Source organism: Eretmochelys imbricata, chromosome 10, assembly GCF_965152235.1.
Source record: "Eretmochelys imbricata isolate rEreImb1 chromosome 10, rEreImb1.hap1, whole genome shotgun sequence".
NCBI classification, from domain to species: domain Eukaryota; kingdom Metazoa; phylum Chordata; order Testudines; family Cheloniidae; genus Eretmochelys; species Eretmochelys imbricata.
The window spans coordinates 22,669,882-22,691,946 of record NC_135581.1 but is presented as its reverse complement, the minus strand read 5'-3'; the positions used below and the strand labels follow the sequence as shown (position 1 = coordinate 22,691,946).

Sequence of the window (22,065 nt, the reverse complement as noted above, 5' to 3'; positions counted from 1 at the left end):
GAAGACAAACACTGTCCCCTTTAGGCATTCCAGCCCTTGGTTCCAATCTAGACAACCAAGTCTAATAATAGTGAGGGTTACTAAAGCATGAGTTCAAGGACAGCAGAGATGCATCCTTTTGAGCACTGAAGAGATTGGCTTCAACGAAAGGGACGTCCTCGATGGTGTTTTGGACCTACTGCAGAAACCCTGAAGACTGAAGCCAGAAATCCCTGTGCATCACTGGTCTGGGGGCTACGGAACAGGAAACGGTGTCAGCTGCATCCACGGCTGCCTGGAGGGCCACCTTCGCCACCAGTGTACCCTTGTCAACTAGGGCCTGGAACTGGGCCTGGTCTTCCACAGGGAGCTTGTCCTTAAACTCTGCTAGCCTGCCATATGTGTTAAAGTTGTACTTCGCTAACAGAGCCTAGTAGTTTGCTATGCAGAACTGCAGACTTGCCAATGAAAAGGCCCTCCTGCCCAGGAGATCCAATCTTTTTGACCCCCTGTCTGGTGGAGTGGACTTTTGGGGGTGTTGATGGGATTGTTCTGTGGCTTCCTGGACAACTAATGAGTTAGGGGCCAGGTGGGTGAAGAGGAAGTCCACCACTTTAGCCAACACTAAGTAGCATCTCTCAGCTCTTTTGGGGGTTGGGGCACACAATGCTGGAGTGTCCCACACCGTTCAGATTGGTTCCAGGATAGCCTCATTTATAGGGAGAGCCACTGGAGTGGTCCCTGTGACTGGAGGATGTGTTGGGGGTCCTGGACTTCCTCCAGTGGGATATGTAAGTCAGTAGCCACTCTGCAGAAGTTTGTGATAATGCCGAGAATCATTCGACAGAGAGAGCGGCAAGAGGATGACTGTCTCAACCAGTGACAAGGAGGCTCTGGTCAGAACCGGCAGTACCATCTTCCTCCTCGTAAACTGATGGAGCCAGTTGCCTCGCGAAGAAAGAACAATAGGACCCTTGTGATGGTGCCTGCTACCTATAGTATGGGTCCCAGGGGTTTCAGTAGGGCCAGAACGTGGGATCCATCAGTTTGGGAGGGCCCCAGGGGAAGAGGTATCTGGGGAGGGGTCACAGCTGGGCAAGGAAGGGGTGCCTGAGGGGCGAGGGTGAAACTGGCTGGCCTACATCCTGGGACTCCTCCGAGTCAGATGACAGTTCCGACTGAAACAGCAGGACTGCTGGTACCAGAGGTCTCTGGTCCAACAAACAGGGAAGGGGCTTCTCCTGCAGCAGGAGCAGCAGTTCATACTCTGGTGTGGTAATGTCCCGGAGAATGGAAGGGCCTGAGAGGAGTGGGGATTGCGGGTACAGCAGAAACACCTCTGGAGACAAGAAAGTCTCCATACATCCCAGAGTCCATTGGGTTCCCATGGAGACTCTGGAGGGAGCTGTTCCCGTGGTCAGGCCTGGTCTGTCCATATGGTGTCAAGGCGCCACCATCTGAGTATCTGAACCTGCGCTCACAGATAGACATTCTAATAGTCCCAGTACCAAGGTGACCAGCGATATCAACAGATCCCGATTCTTTTTAGCTTTATCCTCCAGCAGGGGAATCTTTAGCAGTGGTTCCATGGGACCTGTGCACAATATCTCACCCAACCTGGCACGGCATGGGGCGAGAACATGTCCCTCATGAGCAGTTTGCTGCGGGAATCTGCTCTTGTGCCCATGAGAGTGTTTCTTGCTCTCATGATGGGATCTCTCCTTACGTTTAGCGTTGGCGGTTCCACACCTTGGCATATGCTCGGAGGGGCAGCGGGCTGTGGAGGCTGCTGTATAGGGGATCTCCCTGGCCAGGATCCAAGTGTGTCTGGGGGTCTAAATTAGCTGTTATCACTCAAGGAAGATCTTGGAATCATTGTGGACAGTTCTCTGAAAACATCTGCTCATTATGCAGTGGCAGTCAAAAACGCTAACAAAGTTAGGGAAGATAATAAGGCAGAAAATATGCTAATGCCACTACATAAATCCATGGAATGCTCACACCCTGAAAAGTGCCTGCAGTTCTGGGCACCCCATCTCGAAAAAAATACATTATACCTGGAAAAGCTACAGAGAAGGGTAATAAAAATGATTACGGGATCTGGAATGGCTTCCACATATGAGAAGAAATTAAAATGACTGGGACTATTCAGTTTAGACAAGAGACGACTAAGGAGGGATATGACAGAGGTCTATAAAATCATGAATGGTATGGAGAAAATGAATAGGGATGTGTTGTTTCACATAACACAAGCACCAGCACCAGGGGTCACTCAAAGAAATTAATAGGCTGCAGGTTTAAAACAAACATAAAGAAGTGCTTTTTCACACACTGCACAGTCAATGTGTGGAACTCATTGCCAGGGGTGTTGTGTTGTGAAGGCCAAAAGTATAACTGGCGTAAAAAAATAATTAGGTTAATTTATGGAGAATCGGTACATCAATGGCTATTAACCAAGATGGTGAGGGACACAATCCCATGCTCTGGTGTCTCTAAAACTCCAACTGCCAGGAGCTGGGACTGGACAACAGGGGATAGATCACTCAAAAAATTGCCCTCTTCTGTTCATTCCCTCTGAAGCATCTGGCAGGCACTGGCTACTATCGGAAAACAGGATACTGGACTAGATGGACAATTGGTCTGATCCAGTATGGACACTCTTATTTCTGCTATGAAGTGTCAGGCCAACATCAGGAATGAAACTGAGTGGTATGTTACTCTTAAAAACACTGTACAAACACAGTAGCATCCACTATTTAAAACTAACAAAAACCAAACACAATTACTTATTTTTATCTTCCACAGAAGGACAATAGATACTACACTATGGAAATGTCAGTTCTTAAATACACTGCATTCTAGCACATAATAGCCTTATGAAAGCTCTTTGAAGCACTGTCATCTACTCTATGTTTATATAGTGCCTAGCACAAAGGGTCCAACCTAGTTGGCCTCTGGTTGCTACTGAAATATAAATGTTAAGTAATAATAATAGTACTCACAAGTGAAGTGTTGACATGTCTATGAAGGTACACACTTCCTGAGTGCGTCAACGAGATCTCCTTTGCAATTTGTTTATCCGTGATCACTCCAAAGTGTATTGTTCCAAGGTAATCTGAAAGTGTAAATTTTCAGTTTTAATAAAATTTTGAAACACTGAAGGAGAAGGGTATGTTAATACTGTTATCTCCCTTTAAACAATAATGATTTTATTATAATAATACTTAACAACTATGTAGTGCTTTTCACCTGTAAATCTTCAAGTACTTTACTAAGGAGGGTAACTATCATTATCTCCATTGTACAGATAGGGAAACAGAGAGGCAGAAAGCTAACCTCATGTCACACAGCAAGACATGACAAAACAAGAAACAGGAGAAGTATATTGGCTTACTCCATTTGTTTATAGGAACAGAATGATCAGACACATAGATGAACATGATATGCTGGGGAAGAGTCAACATGACTTTTGTAAAGGGAAATCATGCCTCACCAATCTATTAGAGTTCTTTGAAGGAGTCAGCAAGCATGTGGTTAAGGATGATCCAGTTGATAGTATATTTGGACTTTCAAAAAACCTTTGAAAAGGTCCCACACCAAAAGCTCTTAAGCAAAGTAGGTAGTCATGGAATAAGAGGAAAGATCCTGTCATTGATCAGTAACTGGTTAAATGACAGGAAACAAAGGGTAAGAATAAACAGTCAGTTTTCGCAATGGAGAGAGGATGCCCCTAAGAATCTGTATTGGGACCTGTGCTGTTCAACTTATTCATAAATTATCTGGAAAAGGGGGTGAACAGTGAAGTGGCAAAATCTGCAGATGATACAAAATCACTCAAGATAGGTAAGTCCAAAACTGACTGTCAAGAGTTAGAAAGGGATCTCACAAAACTGGGTGACTGGGTAAGAAAATGGCAGATGAAATCCAATGTTGATAAATGCAAAGTAAAGCACATTGGAAAACAATCTCAACTATACATACAAAATGATTCCCCCTAATAAATTTACATGTCTTAAATTTAAGTAAGCTTTCTGTTCATTCATGCAACATTTCTGAGAAAAATCTGTTACAATAAAATTAACATTCTGATTGTCTCACAAAGCCGAACAATCAGATCAAAACTTCATCAGCCTGTGAATGCACTCATAGTACTATGTGGATGCCATGGAGATCCAGACGTAAGTGGGCACTATATTACCTGAGCCTCCTTCACTCATAGAGTCTAATTATCCTCTTCCTGAGTTTGAAATATTGAATAAAGGAATATAAATATAAAATAAAGGGATCAGCGATCCATTTAAATATAACTATTCTGCATCATTCTAAAATGACTACAAAGTAAGTGCTTAGCACCTATGCAGCCATATACCTTCTATACACCAAATTATCACTGTAAATTACATTGTATTATTACTGAAAGATGGGACAACAGAAAAGCCAGCTTAGCCTTCTGCAATCATATACAGGAAACATGTACTATCCTCATATCTCTAGTTGCCACATTTAGACACAAGCATTTAGGAGTTTACATGATTGTTACTTGACTTTTAACATTCAATAAAAACATTCTGCATTCTTCCACATCTGAAAAACACATGGCATCATGTTAAAATAACTATGCTTTATAAGAACGTGAAATAACAAAGGCCACCACCTTCAAAATGAGGACTGGAAAAACAAGGAATGGCCTTTGAACTGTATGGTTTTAATTTGTTCTCCATTTCACTTTTTATCTTTAACTGCAATGAAACCATGTTAGTGCACATGTGTAATTGAAAATGATCCGCTGAAACACAGGAACAGAAAACAAAATCAGCCATATTAAACGGCTTTTCTTCACTCTCCGAGAGCTTTTGGAAGTATTTTGTATGTTACTATACTAAATATTTTACTTTTTTATTTCATTTAATTTTTCACAGTGCCCATTAGAAGCAGCAGACATACTGTATATCAGAATACTGTTTGTTTCTAGCCAATTTTTGAAACTGGGAGTGGGGGGGAAAAAAAAGGAATTCTTTTAGGGAACTCAAAAATCACATATGATGCAGGGGAAAAATCCCTTAAATCAGTTTAAGATTTCACTTCTGCACTGACATCCAAATGTGAAACAGGGGTATATGCTGGAAAGTACCATTGAAAATTAATTCTTTAATCCTCCTCCGATAGATAAAAACAGGTGCTGGGTGTTGGAATAATATTTAAAAATAAGATACATAATTTGTTGAGTAATGTCAACGCTGAAGACTGTCATTCACCACTAAACTATACATCTTTCCAACAATTACCCTCTCAGACAGAGGCCTGAGAAGAGAGATGGGCCTGACTACAAAACTCTAGTGTAAACAGACTTTCACATACCAGTGAGGAAGCTCTGGATGACACTGAAGATTGGAGTGACAGAAGTGGGATGAAATAGTACAAGTGCAAGGTCATGCACTTAGTGTCTAATAAAAGAAAGCTACTCACCTTACAGTACTGACAAAAAGAAAAGGAGTACTAGTGGCACCTTAGAGTCTAACCAATTTAGTCTCAAATAAATTGGTTAGTCTCTAAGGTGCCACTAGAACTCCTTTTCTTTTTGCGAATACAGACTAACACGGCTGCTACTCTGAAACTTATAGTACTGGAGGTTCTTTGAAATCTATAATCCTTATCTATATTCCACTGTGGGTATGCATATGCTCCATACACCTGGAGAATTTTGAAACCTGTGTCCATTGGTCTGCACATGGCTTACCTCGTGCCTCTGAACAAGGAGATAAAGGGTGGGGTGGACCAACCACCTCTCCAGTTCTTCTCTACTGTGAATCAGAGAAAATCCAAAGCAAAGGGGAAGGATGGTGGATAGTGGCATACAGATACGGACCACACATCTCAAAGAACCTACAGTTACTATAAGGGAAGTAACTTTCTCTTCTTCAAATGTTGGTCCCTCTATGTAGTCCACTGTGGGTAACTGACAAGTAGTACTCAAATAGGAGGAAGGTACAAGGCTGTAGATGGCAGAGCCAAACAAAGGACTGCTGTTCCAAAAGATGCATCAGCAGAGTCCTGTACCAAGCCACAGTATCTAGCAAATGTGTGAACTGAGCTCCATGTAACTGCCTTACAAAGAGCAGTAGAGGCACCTCAAAGCAACGCCATACACATTGCTTGCACTCATGCGGAATGAGCTCTTACCCCATGAAGAGGGGAAAGATTAAACAGCTGATAGCAGAACAAAATACAGCCCGAGATTCATTTTGAGATTCTGTGAGAGGATATTGCCTGACCCCTCACCCTTTCCACTATGTCGACAAAATAGTCTAGGCCAGCAGTGGTTCTCAAACGGTGGGTCGGGACCCCAAAGTGGGTCAGGAACCCGTTTTATTGGGGTCACCAGAGCTGGTGTTAGAGTTGCTGGGGCCTGAGGCTGAAGCTGACACCTGAGCCGCACTGCCCAGGGCTGAAGCCCACGCCTGAGGGCTTGAGTCCTGAGTGGCGGGGCTCAGGTTACAAGCCTCCACCCCCTGCCCCTGCTCAGGGCGGGGGGTTCAGGCTTCAGTCCACCCTCCTGAGGTCGTGTAATAATTTTTGTTGTCAGAAGGTGGTCACAGTGCAATGAAGTTTGAGAACCCCTGGTCTAGGAGGTTTCCTGATTGTTTTCATTCTCTGCAGGTAAAAGGCTCACCAAACACTGAGGGAATAGAGCCTCCTTACTTCTGAGGATGCATGAAGTTTTGGGAAGAACACAGGCAAGTGGATAGACTGGTTCAGACAAAACTCAAACTATTTTAGGGGTGAATTTAGAATGTAAAGCTAATTAAACCTTTTCCGTATAGAATATAGTGTAAGAAGAATTTACCATCAACGCCCCAAGCTCACTAATCCATTTGGCTGAGGTGATGGCTACCAGAAATGCAACTTTCATGGATAGGAGAGCCATGGAGAAGAACCTAATGGTGCAAAAGGGGGCTTAGTGCGTACTGAGAGAACAAGGTTCAAGTCTCGTTGAGGAGTAGGCTTTTTTGTAGGAGGAAAGGTTCTGATTAGGCATTTCCAGAATCTGCTGGTCCGAAGGGGTGAGAAGATTGAGTAGCCCCGTGAAGGTGAATGGTATGTACTGACTGCTGCCAAGAAGGCTCGCAAGGAACTGAGAGACAAACCTGCTGTCTTCAGGGAAAGAATATAGTCCAGAATGAAAGGAATATCTGTGGCTTCTGGAGAAATAAGTCTGAAGTGCCCAGACAGTGAAACACTTCCACTTGACTAGATATAATTTCCTAGTGGAATCCTTCCTGCTGTTAGAAAGGATGTTTTGTACAGCTTCAGAACACGATTGCTCAAAGGATAGTGCCCATCCAAAAACCAGGCATTGAGATGAAGCAGACATGGCTTGAGACGTCTAATCTTGCTGTTCCCTGAGTCTGGAGATCAGGAAATGTAGAAATAATGATTGGTGCCTGAGGCAACATGCATAGGAGCTTCGGAAACCAAAACTGTCTGCACTGGGGGGGGGGGGGGGCTGGAGGGGGGGAATGAGAATAAGCTGTGCATTGTCCTGCCAAATCTTGCACAAAACTTGAGGCAGAAGTGGTAGTGGAGAGAAGGCATTGTTCAGATGATCTGACCACGAGAGGAGCAGAGCATCATCCTTCCAGTGGTAACCCAGGGCTCCTCTGGAACAGTATATGTTACACTTCCACCAGAGACCTGTTGGCCTCCCAAGCAAACAGGGAGTCCCTCTTAGAGCTAAAGTGTTTACCACAGAGGTGAGAAGCTCCCAGTCGTGATCAAAGTGTCTGCTGAGAGAGTCCACTAGCACATTCTGGTTTCTTGGAAGGTACACTGCCAACAGGGTAAACTGATTGCTGACATACCAGTTGCACAGGCTGATTGCTTCTGAACACACGGGGGGCATATCTCTCGCCTCCTTGTTTGTTGATGTAAGAGACAGTCATAATATTGTCTGACGTTATGAGGAACAGGAAAAAGGTTACGCAAGCTCTTTGAACTGCTTGTAGCTCCAGAACATTGATGTGCATTCTGCACTCTCGAGATGTCTAGATGCCATGCACTGCACAGTTGTCTATGTGAGCTCCACAACCCAAGAGAGATGTATTGGAAACAACTGTCCTGTCTAGTGAGGAAGCGAGGAATGGAATGCCAATGCAAACCAGATGGGACAACATCATTTGGGAGGGAACAGTAGCTATGGTGCTCATGGACTGTCAGTTTGGTGAGTACATAGTTTAAAGTCACACTTGTAGGCAATGAAGGTGGAGTCTTCCAAAAGGTGTGATGTAAGCGCATGAACAGAGAGGGGTCACGACAGGCACTCTGGTGTCGGTTATGATCTGGTCTATGACAACATTCATAGCCTGACACCTGTCTCTCGGCATGTAAGCCCTTGCTGTGATGGACCTGGCAACACAGAGCCAATCATCGAGGTAGAGGAAGATGGTAAAACCACATCATCTGCTATAGGCTACTACAACAGAGAACACCTTAGTAAAGACCCTGTGGGTGGCAGCAATGCCAAAAGGGAGTACTCTATGCTGAAAGTGGTCGGGGCCAACTATGAATCTGAGAAAGTGTCAGAGAGTGAGGTAAATGTCCATTGAAAACAGGCATCCATGTTGAGAGCTGTAAACCACGTGTCCTTTTTCCAGGGATGGAATTATAATAGATGCCACCATGACCATGTGAAACTTGAGTTTGTGAATATACTGGTTGAGATGACAGAGGTTAAGAATGGGTCTCTAACTGCCTTTCTTTTTGGGGACTAGGAAATATGTCAACTAAAACCCCTCCCTTGCTACTGAAGAGGAACCTAATCGCTCTCTCCTCGCTGTAAGAGACACACCACTTCTTGTTTGAGAATGCTCTCATGAAAGTGGCCCAGAGCGGAGGTGGCGAAGGGGGTATTTGAAGGGTAGGAACACAAACTATCATAAGGGAATTGGGAATAAATACCTATATATTTATTGACTAATTCATCCACCGTTCACCTTCTATTCCTGTGGAATTCTGCACAAAAAATTAAAAGTTCTGCACACAGTATTTTAAAATTCTGCAAAATTCTGCATATTTCATTTGTCAAAATAACACACTAGAATCACACCAATTTCAATTATTTTTGGTCATTTATTTCAAAATACCTGTCAGCAAGTCTGTCTGTAACAATACAGACAACAAAAAAGATTCAGGAATTTTTTTAACAAATAGATTCCTTACTAGGCATATAAATACAGAACTCTGAGTAATAATTCATTTAAACTCCAATACAGAACCATATTTCCCACACCCCTCAGAAGCAGTGCAAAGGGGAATCAAGGATAACGGAGGGAAGTAAATTGCTGGGCAGGAGCCTGGGTGTGAACTTGGAGGGCTGTTGGGTTTGGGTGGGAAAGTATGGAACAGGAGTTTTTGTCTCTTTTTGCGGGGGGCGTGGCGGGGGGGGAGAGCAGGGAGGGATTGTTAGGGAGCTTCCCCCATGCAGACTCTGGATGACCCCTAGCCTCTCCCATTCAGTAAGGTACAGCTGCTCCTGATCCCATGTGTCTCTGTGCCCTCACCCAGCCACTCCCCTGTCCCTATGTAGCTCTGCCCCACCTCCCCCTGTGTGTCTGCATCTCCCTCCCCCAGTGGCCCTGTGCCTCCACTCCCATTCAGCCCCTACCCCAGTCTGTCCTCCCACACTAGCCCTTATGAGTCCCTGTTTAACCCCCCCCACCCAGCACCCCACAGACCCCATCTCCTGACATGGCCTAACAAAAAAATAGAAGTCTGTAGGGCTCATTAAATATACACATGCACAGTGGCGCAGAATTCCCCCAGGAGTACTCTTTGAAAGATTTATGGATTAACCAAAAGGCTTTGTATTACTTTCTATCTGGCTCAGTGAAGAAGTCTGCCTATGTAACTCTATAATGTGTATTATAGCATCATTTGAGAGCCACATATTCTAATACAGCTACATCTTAGTACCATGTTGAACACATAAAATGTTGTTAGAAACTATGAATGGTATGAGTCGCAGTTCTAGCACCATGAGATCCTTTTGACTCACTGCTGCAACATCACAGCTCAGAATTAAACAACGCACATTAAAACACACAGAAGTGATATCTCTGTGTTAAACCAAGTGATAAACTGTACAGCAGTGCCTTTATCATGAATCTCTGATGGTCTCAACTGACTCCCTCCACTAGTTCCCTTCTGCCAACACAACTACTTTATCAGCTTTTTAAAAATAATATATCACTGAAGTCTTCCAAAGCATAAAACAAATATCACTTCCAAAGATATTGTTTTGGTTTAAACTGAAGTGAACATATTCCAGTTTTACTATGTCTGTCCTACACTCCCCTTGATGATCACAGCCCTAATTGAGCATGATTTTGACTACGTAAACAGTCCCACTGAAGTCAACAGGGCCACTCACATGCTTGAAATCAAGCACCTATTGGTTATGCTGCTGAATCAATATGGGGGAATCAAATGACCCAAACTCCAGCAGCCAATTCCCACAACGCAGTACTTTTCCAGCCACTTGGTCACAAAGAGTGGCCATCAAAAGAGTGCAGCTGCCAAAACTGTTATATTTCATTACCATCATGGATCCACAGGATCGGTGCTACAGTTTTTGAATAGTCTCTTGGAGGAAACCCTGTAGTGTGCCAGATCCACAAGGGGTCTCAGGATAGGCCATACAACCTTACTACCTCCGAAACCGAGCCTCTGGCTTCACCACTACTGTTGTATGCTATGAATTCTCCCCTGCAAGTCCACACTGAGATACACTCCTGGTCAGAGAACTGTGCACTCTTCAGGGACTAATGCACCACAGCAAGCATCTGAAATGACACTAAGCAGCATTTTCAAAACAGAGCAGGGTTTTTTGACAACTGAAACACAGCAATGGAAGTCCTTAGGATAGCATAAAGAAATGAAAGCTAAAACACAGTCCCTATGGCCAAGCCAGCACAATTAACCAGCCAAGCTGTAGAGGAGTCTATCCACTCGGACCTCTTTATCAGTCGTAGGTGAGAGCCTCTTTCAGAAGCCCACTCTATCCTCTGCTGGTCAAGTTCTTTGTCTCCAGGCAGGACCATGCCAAGTTCACAACTCCACCTGCTGGAGCCTCCCCATATTGAGCATAGATCATTCAGTCCTCAGGGCTTCCATTGCCTCTCTAAACCCTTTATTGCTCTAGCTCGGTTTCAACCAGTTTCTCAGCGACAGATTCATTCCATCCAAACAGCAAAGTGAGACACATGTGTTTCCTATGCTGCTTTAAGAGCAGTGTTAACACGTGTCCACTGGATGCAATGCAAAGTACAGAGGGAAACTGAGGCATACATAGTCTTCATAAAAATATTACAGAAAATATCCTCTTTGTCACAACTATAATCATCCAGCTTTCACTTTCATCATATGCTGTTCTGCTATTAAATCAAATCCAAGGGTCTTATATACCATCTTTTGTATAATAAACAAATACTGCTGTAGAACATTTTCTTCATAAACCCACTTGGCATGTATCACCACCTCATCCAACAGACTTTTCATGGGGCAGGCCATGGCAGGAACCGATGGCCCAGGCCCAATGGGTGCCTGGACCAGACCACAGTAACACAAACAGCAAATCATTGCAGAGGCTACTTCCCATATTCCAAACCTCCCAGCAGTTTCAAACAAACTCCATTTAAAAACAAACAAGTGCAACAAGAAAAAACCTACTAGAGAAGCATTTCCTTATTTTCCCCCTGCCCCCCTCCCCCACTAATAAGATGTATTAGTTATAATTTCTCTCTCCCTCTGTGGTCTATACAGCAAGACTGCTAAGTAAGGCAACCTGGCTTTATTGGGTGGAGGAATATGAAAAAATGTACTAATTAAAAACTTTTTAAACTCTAAAACATTTTTAAAATTGTTTTTCTGTAAAATATGTGACATCTATGAAATACATGACAGCATGATTAAATATGAAGATTTAGCAGCTAATTTGAAATGATCCACAAAACCGCTGAAAATGGCCCACCTTGATTATCACTACAAAAGGTTCCCCCACCCCCGCTCTCCTGCTGGTATTAGCTCATCTTAAGTGATCACTCTCCTTACAGTGTGTATGGTAACACCCATTGTTTCATGTTCTCTGTGTATATAAATCTCTCCACTGTATTTTCCACTGAATGCATCCAATGAAGTGAGCTGTAGCTCACGAAAGCTTATGCTCAAATAAATTTGTTAGTCTCTACGGTGCCACAAGTACTCCTTTTCTTTTTGCAAAAGTCACAAGTGGCTTTACCATTCTAGAATAATGTAGCCATCCCCAACTCAAGCCAATAAGGCTCTTAACACACACCACCTCATAATTTATTAGCTATGGACTCCATGAACAACTGAAATCAACTGGGGTAGGATCAAGTCCTCTGGATAAAATCCACTTCATGTGTACAGATTTGAGTAAAATCCACTCCAAAGGACGACTAGGTTGATATTCCAGTTTTTGGTTGGAGCAGGGCAACAGCAATTCCTGTGCCTGTTGTCTGGGTTACTGGATCCACACAAAAACTCAGATTTGCAGTCCCTCCTCTAGCTCGTGTTCAATGTAGCCTTGCATACTGGACTATCTGGGGCCAGTGTGCAGACCTTTTTTCTTTGCACGCACTGGGAACACAAGCTCCTTTGTGCAGCTGCCTAGCCAGCAAGCGAGCAATTCTATGCAGAACTTAAGTGTTCAAGGGCCTTGCGCCAGTTCTCTGCACCTGTATGAATGTCACCCCATCTTTCCAAATAGAGTCAAATCGAACCATAAATAAGACACTGAATGTAACTCCAATTACTTATTAAAAACAAAAAAATATTCTGGGGGGTCTTAGACTCCTATAAAGTTACCTAAGAATTTGCAGTTGCCTTACACAAATAAAATTGAATATTCTAACATTTTGGACCTCTGTCCCTTTTAAGGCTTCTCAGGGAATATAGTAGGGATGCAATAACACAAGTGATGAAGCAACACAACACAGTATAATCAGAAATGTCTGTACAGTTTAATGATACAGAGGAAGTTCGCAAACACAGTAGATCCTACAAGATGAATGTTGCAGTCACCACCAAAGGGAAGAGAACAAAGGAAGTCCAAGGCAAATCTCAGGATGACCAGGCAAAGGATTCACCTTAAGAAAAGAATTCTATCTCAGAGATTCCCCAGCAAAGTAATACTGTACACAGCAAAAACCTCTAATGCCTGCCGGGACTACTGAAGTGAAGAGATCTGACTGTAACGTAATTCACAAGATTTATGGGAGAAGGAAAAAGACATCTGCAATTTAAACAACTAATAATAACATCACCTAGGATTTTAGAATAGTTCATAAAAGCCAAAACTGAAAAAGCCATTGCTGATAGTTAGCAGCAGCTGACTAGATAGACAGAAATCATTTCCAAGCAAGGAGTCAAGAAAGAAGCATTTAAAGATATCTATACTAGTCAAATGTAATTTTTTGTGGAGGGCAGGGAAGAGGGAGAGAAAAATTGCCAGCTAAGAAGCTTATATAAATCCATATCTGGAACTATGAGGGTCACCAGTTATTAGTCACCAAAAGCAATTTATAGAAACAGCTGACAAATTGGAGTTAAAGATTCTTAAAAAGGTCACCTCAAGAAAGAATTGCATAGGCACACAAACAATCCATTGGATTTAGATAAAGAATTGAAAACTTACATACTTTAGAATCTGAAATTTGAGCCAGGCTTTAGGATTGCCAAGCCACATCAGAGTGATGATGGGAAGGTAATAATACCTTATAAGAAGTTGATCTAAAAGTTTGTTTGCATAATATTTACAAGTAAAAATTTACTTGTAAGGTGCTTATGTTGAACAACAAACACACACACCAAATACCCTTACATACAAGTGCATATATTACTAAAGATGCTTTCATCAAAATGGCTTCCAGGACTTACTTGGATCCCACAACATTACGCAGTGTTTCACAGTATGTAGGATTTATGTGGAATTTGGATGACAAGTCCTCAGACGTCATAGAGTTGATTCTTGTGCTAATTTAAAATTCTCATACATATCTGAAAAGCATACTGTTATGGTTATAACTAATGAAAGCAGTTTTTTTTCAAGTGACTAAGTCCTCAGAGCGGTACCTGGTCAATGGGAGCTGCGGAGCCGGCGGTTGGGGTGGGGGCAGTGTGCAGAGCCCCCTGGATGCCCTTATGTGTAGCAGCTGGAGGGGAGACAGGTCGCTGCTTCCAGGATCCATGCGGAGCCAAAGCAGGCAGGGAGCCTGCCTTAGCCCTGCTGCGCCACCAACCGGACTTTAAACAGCCCTGTCAGCAGTGCTGACTGGAGCCGCCAGGGTCCCTTTTCGACCAGGCGTTCCGGTCGAAAACCGGATACCTGGCAACCCTAGTAGTGCAATGTCAGAGGATACAGAATTCAGATGCAGCCATAGCTGGGTCAAAGGAAGTAAACCCATTTTACTTCTCCAAAACATAAGTACTGCAGGTAATGATGAAAAGGTTTGAAGAATAAAAGAATGAAAAACAAACATTTCCAGTAATTGTAATTTGGACAGTTATCCCAGAAATCTATCATATGCACGTGTGTTCTTCTGTGGTCACCTGAACAGTCTTTGAGAAACAAAAAAACAATAAACCAACCCAAATAGGTTGATCATATTATTTCATTCCTTCTCACACTCTTTCTAGTTTAATTACAACAAACCATGTCATTAGGAGCAATTCAAGTGACCAGCAAAAATAAATATATATAAACTAGATAGATAGATAGATGCAAAATGTTATTAGCAATCCTCAGGAAAGCTTAAAGCAGAGACTGAAGATATGGGTTACACTTGTGAGGCAACCTTTAGTGTGGATTTAGCTGCACCCAGGCTTCCTTTCTCTCACTCATCTCTGCCATTTATTACTGTTCATTTTTAAAAAAAATTATGTAGTGTGCAAACTGAATAAGATGGCCTCTATTAAATGTTCAGTTTTGGCTTGTCTCTTGCATATTCACTTAAAACAGTTCCTACTGTACTCAGTTTTCAATACAGTAGAACCTCAAGAGTTACGAACACCATCGGAATGGAGGTTGTTCGTAACTGTGAAATGTTCATAACTCTGAACAAAATATGTTGTTCTTTCAAAGCTTTACAACTGAACATTGACTTAATACAGTTTTGAAACTTTATTATGCAGAAGAAAAATTCTGCTTTCCCTTTATGTTTTTAATAGTTTACATTTAACACAGTATTGTACTATATTTGCTTTATTTATTTATTTACTTATTTATTGGTTTCTGCTGCTGCCTGATTGTATACTTCCGGTTCCAAATGAGGTGTGTGGCTGACTGGTCAGTTTGTAACTCTGGTGTTTGTAACTCTGAGGTTCTACTGTAGTTTCAACTAGATTATGCTAAACCGAATTATAACAAAAATAAAACATGAGTCATCGGATTTAAATTACACAATTTTATATAATAAAACAATGAAAAATTCAGTGCAGGTGACTAATATAAAGAAACTAAAAGGAAAAAAAAAAAGCAAAAAATAAATGATGGAAAGCCAAAACCAGACAAAGTATAAAGACTAACTGAATGGACAAAACATTATAGTTCATGAAAGACAAATAGTGATGGGATGATCTGAAAAAAAATGTGCAAAGATTTATAAGAAGGAAAATTTGACAGAGCACATCTAACAAAGGAATAGAGCAAATAAACATAATAGGTCTCCAGGGTCCTTTTAGTTCCCTCAGATTATAAAATCAACCTAGGAATGCCAGAGATCATACTCCTTGGTGAAAGGGATTCATATCCTCCCACTCAGCTAAGAGGTCTCTCCAAAGATGGAGGTGAGTCTTATGTTTTTCAGGAAAAAAAAAATTCTGATTAAATGTCAATTAAAAGCCACAAAAATATTGTGACCTGATAGATACTCATGATAAAATTTTATTCTGCTACATTCCCATAAATAGCAATTTTGACCTTTAGGAAAGTACAGTATTACAGTTTAGATCAGGGGTTCCCTAATTGTGGTATATGAGCTTAATGTTCCATCATTTCAGTTCTCAATTTTTTTAAGAAAGCAAAATGTTAACCAATAAAGTTTGTGAGCCACTGGTTTAGATTATTTTACTGTGGACTCAAAAAACTGTGTAATAAAGGTGGACTATAAATGGCATTTGAAGAAGTCTGACATTAAAAGCAGTTTTATGAACACATATTTATTACTGGTGTAAGTGTGCACAATTCCACAGTGGAGTTTGCCCACTCATGATAGTAGTGAATCTGCCCAAATATCTCACACACAAGGAACATTTTACAGAAACTTGGAATGGGCAAATTACTCATGGAGGTTAAAGAAAATAAAAAGGATTTTGAATTCTGTTAAAGTGAATCTGCTGTTTACAATGTTCACCCAACTCTAACAGAGACAAATGTCTTAATTTGCAGTATAAAAACTTCAGCCTGTAATCAGATAAAAACAAATGTTGATTATTGTAATTAATAAATAAATAAATAAATAAAATGTAGGAGAAAATGGTTTAGTAAAAATTTAGTCCAGTTGAGCATATTACATCTCGTATGACATCTGTATTCTATGATCCAAGATTTGGAGCAAAAATATTTCTATTACTATTTCAGCAGAATTTGGTGTAAATTTAAAGAGTAAAAGCAATGAGAGAGAAAATATATAATTTGACCTGTGCTATGGTAAAATATTACTAATTTTTTGCATTAATGTGTGACAGTCTCAATTCACAGACTATGCAAGAGCATGATTTTAAGAATCTAATATAATTATTTAGGATACCTAAGTGAGCTAATTTCCAAGTCAAGCTTTTAAATTGCACATTTGTAACAGACAACTCAGTTGTCTGGACCATACCAAACAAGTACTGTACATTGTTGAAAGAATATAACAATCTGTTTTGTAATAAGATTAACATTTGCTCAACTCCAAATAGTAATGTTTCTTTTTGCTTATCTTTCACTCTACAATTTATATGAAGCAAAACAAGCTGTCTCAATATATGCGATTACAAATTTTGCTAATACAAATGATTTCATCACGTGTCTGTTTACTCAGAGGGCTGGAGCACTGATTTAGCATTACATTATTCACCTTAGTGAATTATTCACTTATTAAACACAGTAGGAAAAAGCTGAAATTCAGATATTAGCTTAGCTACTCTATAACTCAAATCAACAGCCATAAAGTTAGAGTCACCCTGCAAAATGCACTTCCCTGAACCAGACAGACCCTGACCAGGGAATTCACACTATGAGGCATTGCTTTGGGAGCACAACTTTACTTCTGGCCAGGATGAAGTTCCGCTAGTGGAAGCAACAAAGGCGAGGAACTGAATCAGGTCCCTCCTTGCCAGTAGCAGCACCTACTTTCATGAGAGTTCCAGCTGCACGTGGACTCTACCAGAAGGAAGGTTTACACCTCTTTTCTGATACTTAGTCTTTGTGATAAATTGGACAAATCAAATACATGTATAACAATGCATTGTGGCATATACTTCCCCTTCAATGCTTCATTCCCATCGATGTAGTGGGAATTCTGTAAGTGTGTGTCAAGGAAACTATTCACCCACTGGATTGTACACATATCTCGTGATAAAAAAAACAAACAGGTAGTGGAGCACAGACCTTTTTTTTTTTTTAGTTTGGATACAAATATGGCCAGACTAAGAACCTGACTTTAATGCAAGCAGTTTTAAGGCCTAGAAGTAAGGCCAAGATTTTGTTACGCATATTTTTAGTAAAAATCACAGACAGGTCATGGGCAATAAAGAAAAATTCACGGAAGCCGGTGACCTATCCATGACTTTTACTAAAATATGCATGACAAAATGGGAACCTGCGGGGGTCCCACACCAGCCCTTGGGGCCCAGCTGGGAGCTGCGGGGCATCCCCTCTGCCCGCAGCAGCCCAGGAGCTGCGGGGCACCCCAGCTACCCGCGGCAGCTCCAAGCTCCGGGACATCCCGGTTGCCCCGAGCTCCTGGGCACCCCGGCCACTCGTGGCGGCTCCGAGCTCCCCAGCAGCCGGGAGCTGCAGGGCTCCCCCACCACCCAAAGCACCCTCCCTGCCCACAGCAGCTGGAAGCTCCTGGGGCACTCCCTCCCCTGTCCGCAGCAGCTGGGTTCTCGGGGTCCCACAGTTCCCAGCCTCCAAGGGCAATGGGGGGACCCTGCAGCTCTCAGGCGCTGCAGGCTCAAGTCATGGAGGTCTCTGGAAGTCACAGATTCTGTGAATTCCGTGACAAAATCGTAGCCCTACCTATAAGTAGATACACTGAAATTACAGATCACAGAAATTTACAGTGAAAGATTAAAGAAGAGAATGCTAAACAGTTTATATAATCAATTCTGTTAGACAAATAAGATTTTACAAGTAATCTCTGACATTTCTAGTTTTTTATTACTTTTTGATTCAATGTTTGGAACAAGCAAAGCAGCAATGTACACCAGAATCCCTCTATGACTCAAAGTCTCTCTCTCTCTCTCAAAAGTAGAGATATTTTTTATCCCTCCTCTAATAGCCAAAAGAACAAACTCTCACCAAACTGAATTTTAAAAAAGTGTTCTTTACAGAGAAAGAAACAGTCAAGAACTGCAGGCAGCTCCCCCAATGTCCACTTCTCCTAACAAATAAAAGAGCAATACATTACAGGCATTTCAAGACAGACAAAGATCAAATTTCACAGTTAGCTACTTAAAACAGCAAAACATGTCTAAACTCTAGCCAGAATCAAGTGGTAGAACGACAACAAAACTGGTATGCTTTCAGGAGTGTAATACTGAATGGCAAGGTCTTGGTGGAAACAAACAACACCACTACAGATACTGTTCTCTTGTTATTAATTATTCTGTAACTTTCAAAAAAAATTCCAGTCACAGCCTTAATACATCAGTGAAGTCCAAAGTTAATCAGACAAACAACTGTATTTCTTAATCTCTCCAGTCTGCCTTTTGGGGAAAAAGTGGATGTCAGATCATTTATTTCAGAATGTTTACTTGCCTGCCCACTTGTATACAGGGATTTTAAAACCACTACTGCAGTGGAAAGCTGCCTCAAAATAAATGACTTTCAAGTAAAACCTATTGGGTAAGCCAGTCAACCAATCTGTTCCTCAGTTTATTAATCTGTAAAATGAGTACAATGATATCTGCCTCCTCATAGGAACATTGTTGGGCTTAGATAATGTTCGTAGAGCACTTTTAGTCCTCAAATAGAGTCTTAAGTAAAAAGCATAGGTATTATTAATACACACATTACAATCCCAAATAAAAGCTATTCAAAAGAAACAAGCCATGAAAAAACTCTTATGTACATCAAAAACTAAAACCGCCAAATTCAAGATTTTTTTTGCACATACACAAAACTACTACCTCAAGGAAATACACCTTTTATAAGAAAGTATCTGTGTACTGAGACTGTGAAAACAAACCTCTCTTACAGTATTATATGCTGTTTATAAGAAGCATTTTACATTATAATGTAAATGCAGTGAAAAGACATGAGGATATTTCCCCAATGTTCAACATTCTGTATTTGCTCATTACAAGTGAAATATGAAAGGAATAAAATAAGGCAATAGAGCAAACCTCAGTAGGCAGAACGTAACTAGAATAACCAACACAAATCTTAATTTATCAACCTTACAAGCTTTGCATATTTAGACATCAGAACAGCCTTTTGCATTTTGGATTCTTAATGCAAAACAACAGGAAATAAAAATTGCTTATCAAGTTATTTTATATTAGCATTATTGTGCCATTCAGGAAGGTATTTAAGCATGCAACTTAAACTTTAGACCCTCCTGTGCTGCTGGCATATTGGCCAGTCCAGTTCCCGCACTGATTATGTGCGCTCGCTAGTCATGGTACGTCTTTCCAGGTAATGACAGTGCATTCTATATCCTCTTGTCACCGTACCTCTGCTTGAATTCTGTCAACTTCAGAAGTTTTCCCGTTTGAGGCCTTCGATGGCTGCTTTAATTTCATTGGGTGTTATTTATTGGTCCCTCTTCTATTTCTAACTTAACATAGGCATTCCTCTGGAACCTGTGTATGACTGTGGCTCTACACAATTTAATATGGAATGGAAATAGTATTTTCCTTCAGCTGGCTTGTTCTTCGTGTGTTTTTAACATCTGTCCATAAGAGTCCCTGATGGGCATCACCCGTCTTGAACTGCTTCTTCCTAAGAGGTCCTTCACTATTCTGTAGAGTTGTTTGAAGTCTCTCTCAGTGGTACATCTTGTGCCTCTGCAGACTTCTCCTGAACCCAGGCATTTCTGTCTTGCCTGCTTCTCTTCTTTATTTTTTGACTTTTTCTCTGCATCTTGCATCTGCCTGTAAAAGCTCTGCCTGTGTCTTGCTCGGTCCTTTTTTGCCTTCAGAACTTTCTGCTTGTTAACTGCTGCCCGTGTTCCAGATGTAATCCATGCATCTTTCTTCTACACCTTTTGGACGTCCAGCTGTCTCAACTACAGTCTTCAAATTTGACCATCTGTCTTCCACACTTTCCTGCGCCTGTAAAATACTGTAACTGTTTCTAAAAGCAATCTGATCTGTATTTTGTTGTCCTTGAACTTTGCTATTGCTGTAACACTCTTTTTGTCTGTCTTTATGATCTTTTTAAGTTTACATTGTAACGTGGCCACTAAAAGATAATCATCCAAGCCAACATCTGGGTAGGGACACTCCTCAAAGATGATGCTCACCCTTGAGATACACACACATGGTCTATCTGGTTAACAGTTGCATTCTTTGCTGATCTCCATGTGAGCTTGTGGATCCTCTTATACTGGAAGAGACTGACTCCTATCTTTAGAGGGTTTGTGCCACAGAGAATCAAAAGCGGTTTGCTATTATCAGCATGGATGCCTTCCACTTCTTTGCCTATGATATCATGGTTAGGCACATTATCCAAAATTTGCTGTACCTGCTCAAAGAACGTATCCATTTCAGGGTCGCCTGCTGAATTTGTTGGTGCATACACTTGGATTATTGTACATTTGATATGTCTTGTTTGCAGACTGGCTGTTATTCTGCCATTCATTGGTTCTCAAGCCAGCAGGGTCTTCGCTGGAATGTTATCCTGCATAATTCCTACACTTCTTTTGTGCATTCCTTCTCCTGAGTATAAGACTGTAGCACCACCAGACAACATCTTGTCACTCCCTGCCCTTCTCATTGCACTGACACCAAGTATGTGTCAGTGCAATGAAACATGGTATTGTTTTCATATTTTGTGTAACTTGTGCCAGCTTTCCCTTACTACACAAAGTTCATACGTTCTATATGCCTACTCTTGTTACAAATATGGTCATCAGCATTTGATGTCTCGAGAACTCTGCTTCCTTTCAGTTTTCACTGAGATCTTCGGTCTTGAGCTCCATCTGTACTTAGCAACCTCAAGTTTTGGTTTAACTGAACTGTTTCTGCTGCAGTAAGGTTTTACCTGCATGGGTCACAAATCCAACTGCAGAATCCTCCTCTTTTAGCCAGTGGGACCACCAGTGTTGCTAACAGTGCAGAGCATTTGACTAGTGGTGTTGAAACGAACAGTTAAAGTTCAAATTAAGCATGTGTTTAAATGTCTTGCTGAATCAAGAGTCTATATTATCATCCTAAATGTTGGATTGATGGGTGAAGGATAGGGAACCTAAATTATGGTTCCTAATATCATTATCTGTGCGTTTTGAGTGAATACTAAGCAGATATGAGCAAGTTCTGTTTGGTTTTTTAAGGACAAAACTTCAAAAATCACACTTCTGTCTGAAAACTGTGTGCATACTATAGCTAAACACCTAAGCTTACGATAACTAACAGAAGCGGGACAAAAATATTTCTCTGTTTTTCCAGTTTGTTTACTCTGTCCATCTGATAGTACTTTGTGTACAATTAGCATCATCATTTCCCCATATAAGTCAGTTTCTCCCTTATTGAAAATATTCAAGCATCCACAGGAGAGAATAAAAATATTTATTAAAAATACTAAAGAATTTTAAAAAATCAGGATGTATTAATTAAAGGGTGCTCTATCAGAAAATTATG

The 22,065-nt window shown here is 41.3% G+C and overlaps 1 protein-coding gene across 2 annotated transcripts in view; it reads right to left on the bottom strand.

Annotated features, from left to right (window-relative positions):
• The window catches only part of TXNDC11 (thioredoxin domain containing 11), a 104,993-nt gene that overhangs the window by 44,735 nt on the left and 38,193 nt on the right, over window positions 1-22,065 (bottom strand). For both annotated transcript variants that reach the window (XM_077827672.1, XM_077827673.1), the window contains one exon: window positions 2,982-3,094. In XM_077827672.1, coding sequence (XP_077683798.1) covers window positions 2,982-3,094 — 113 coding nt within the window. The remainder of the gene's footprint in view (window positions 1-2,981; window positions 3,095-22,065) is intronic.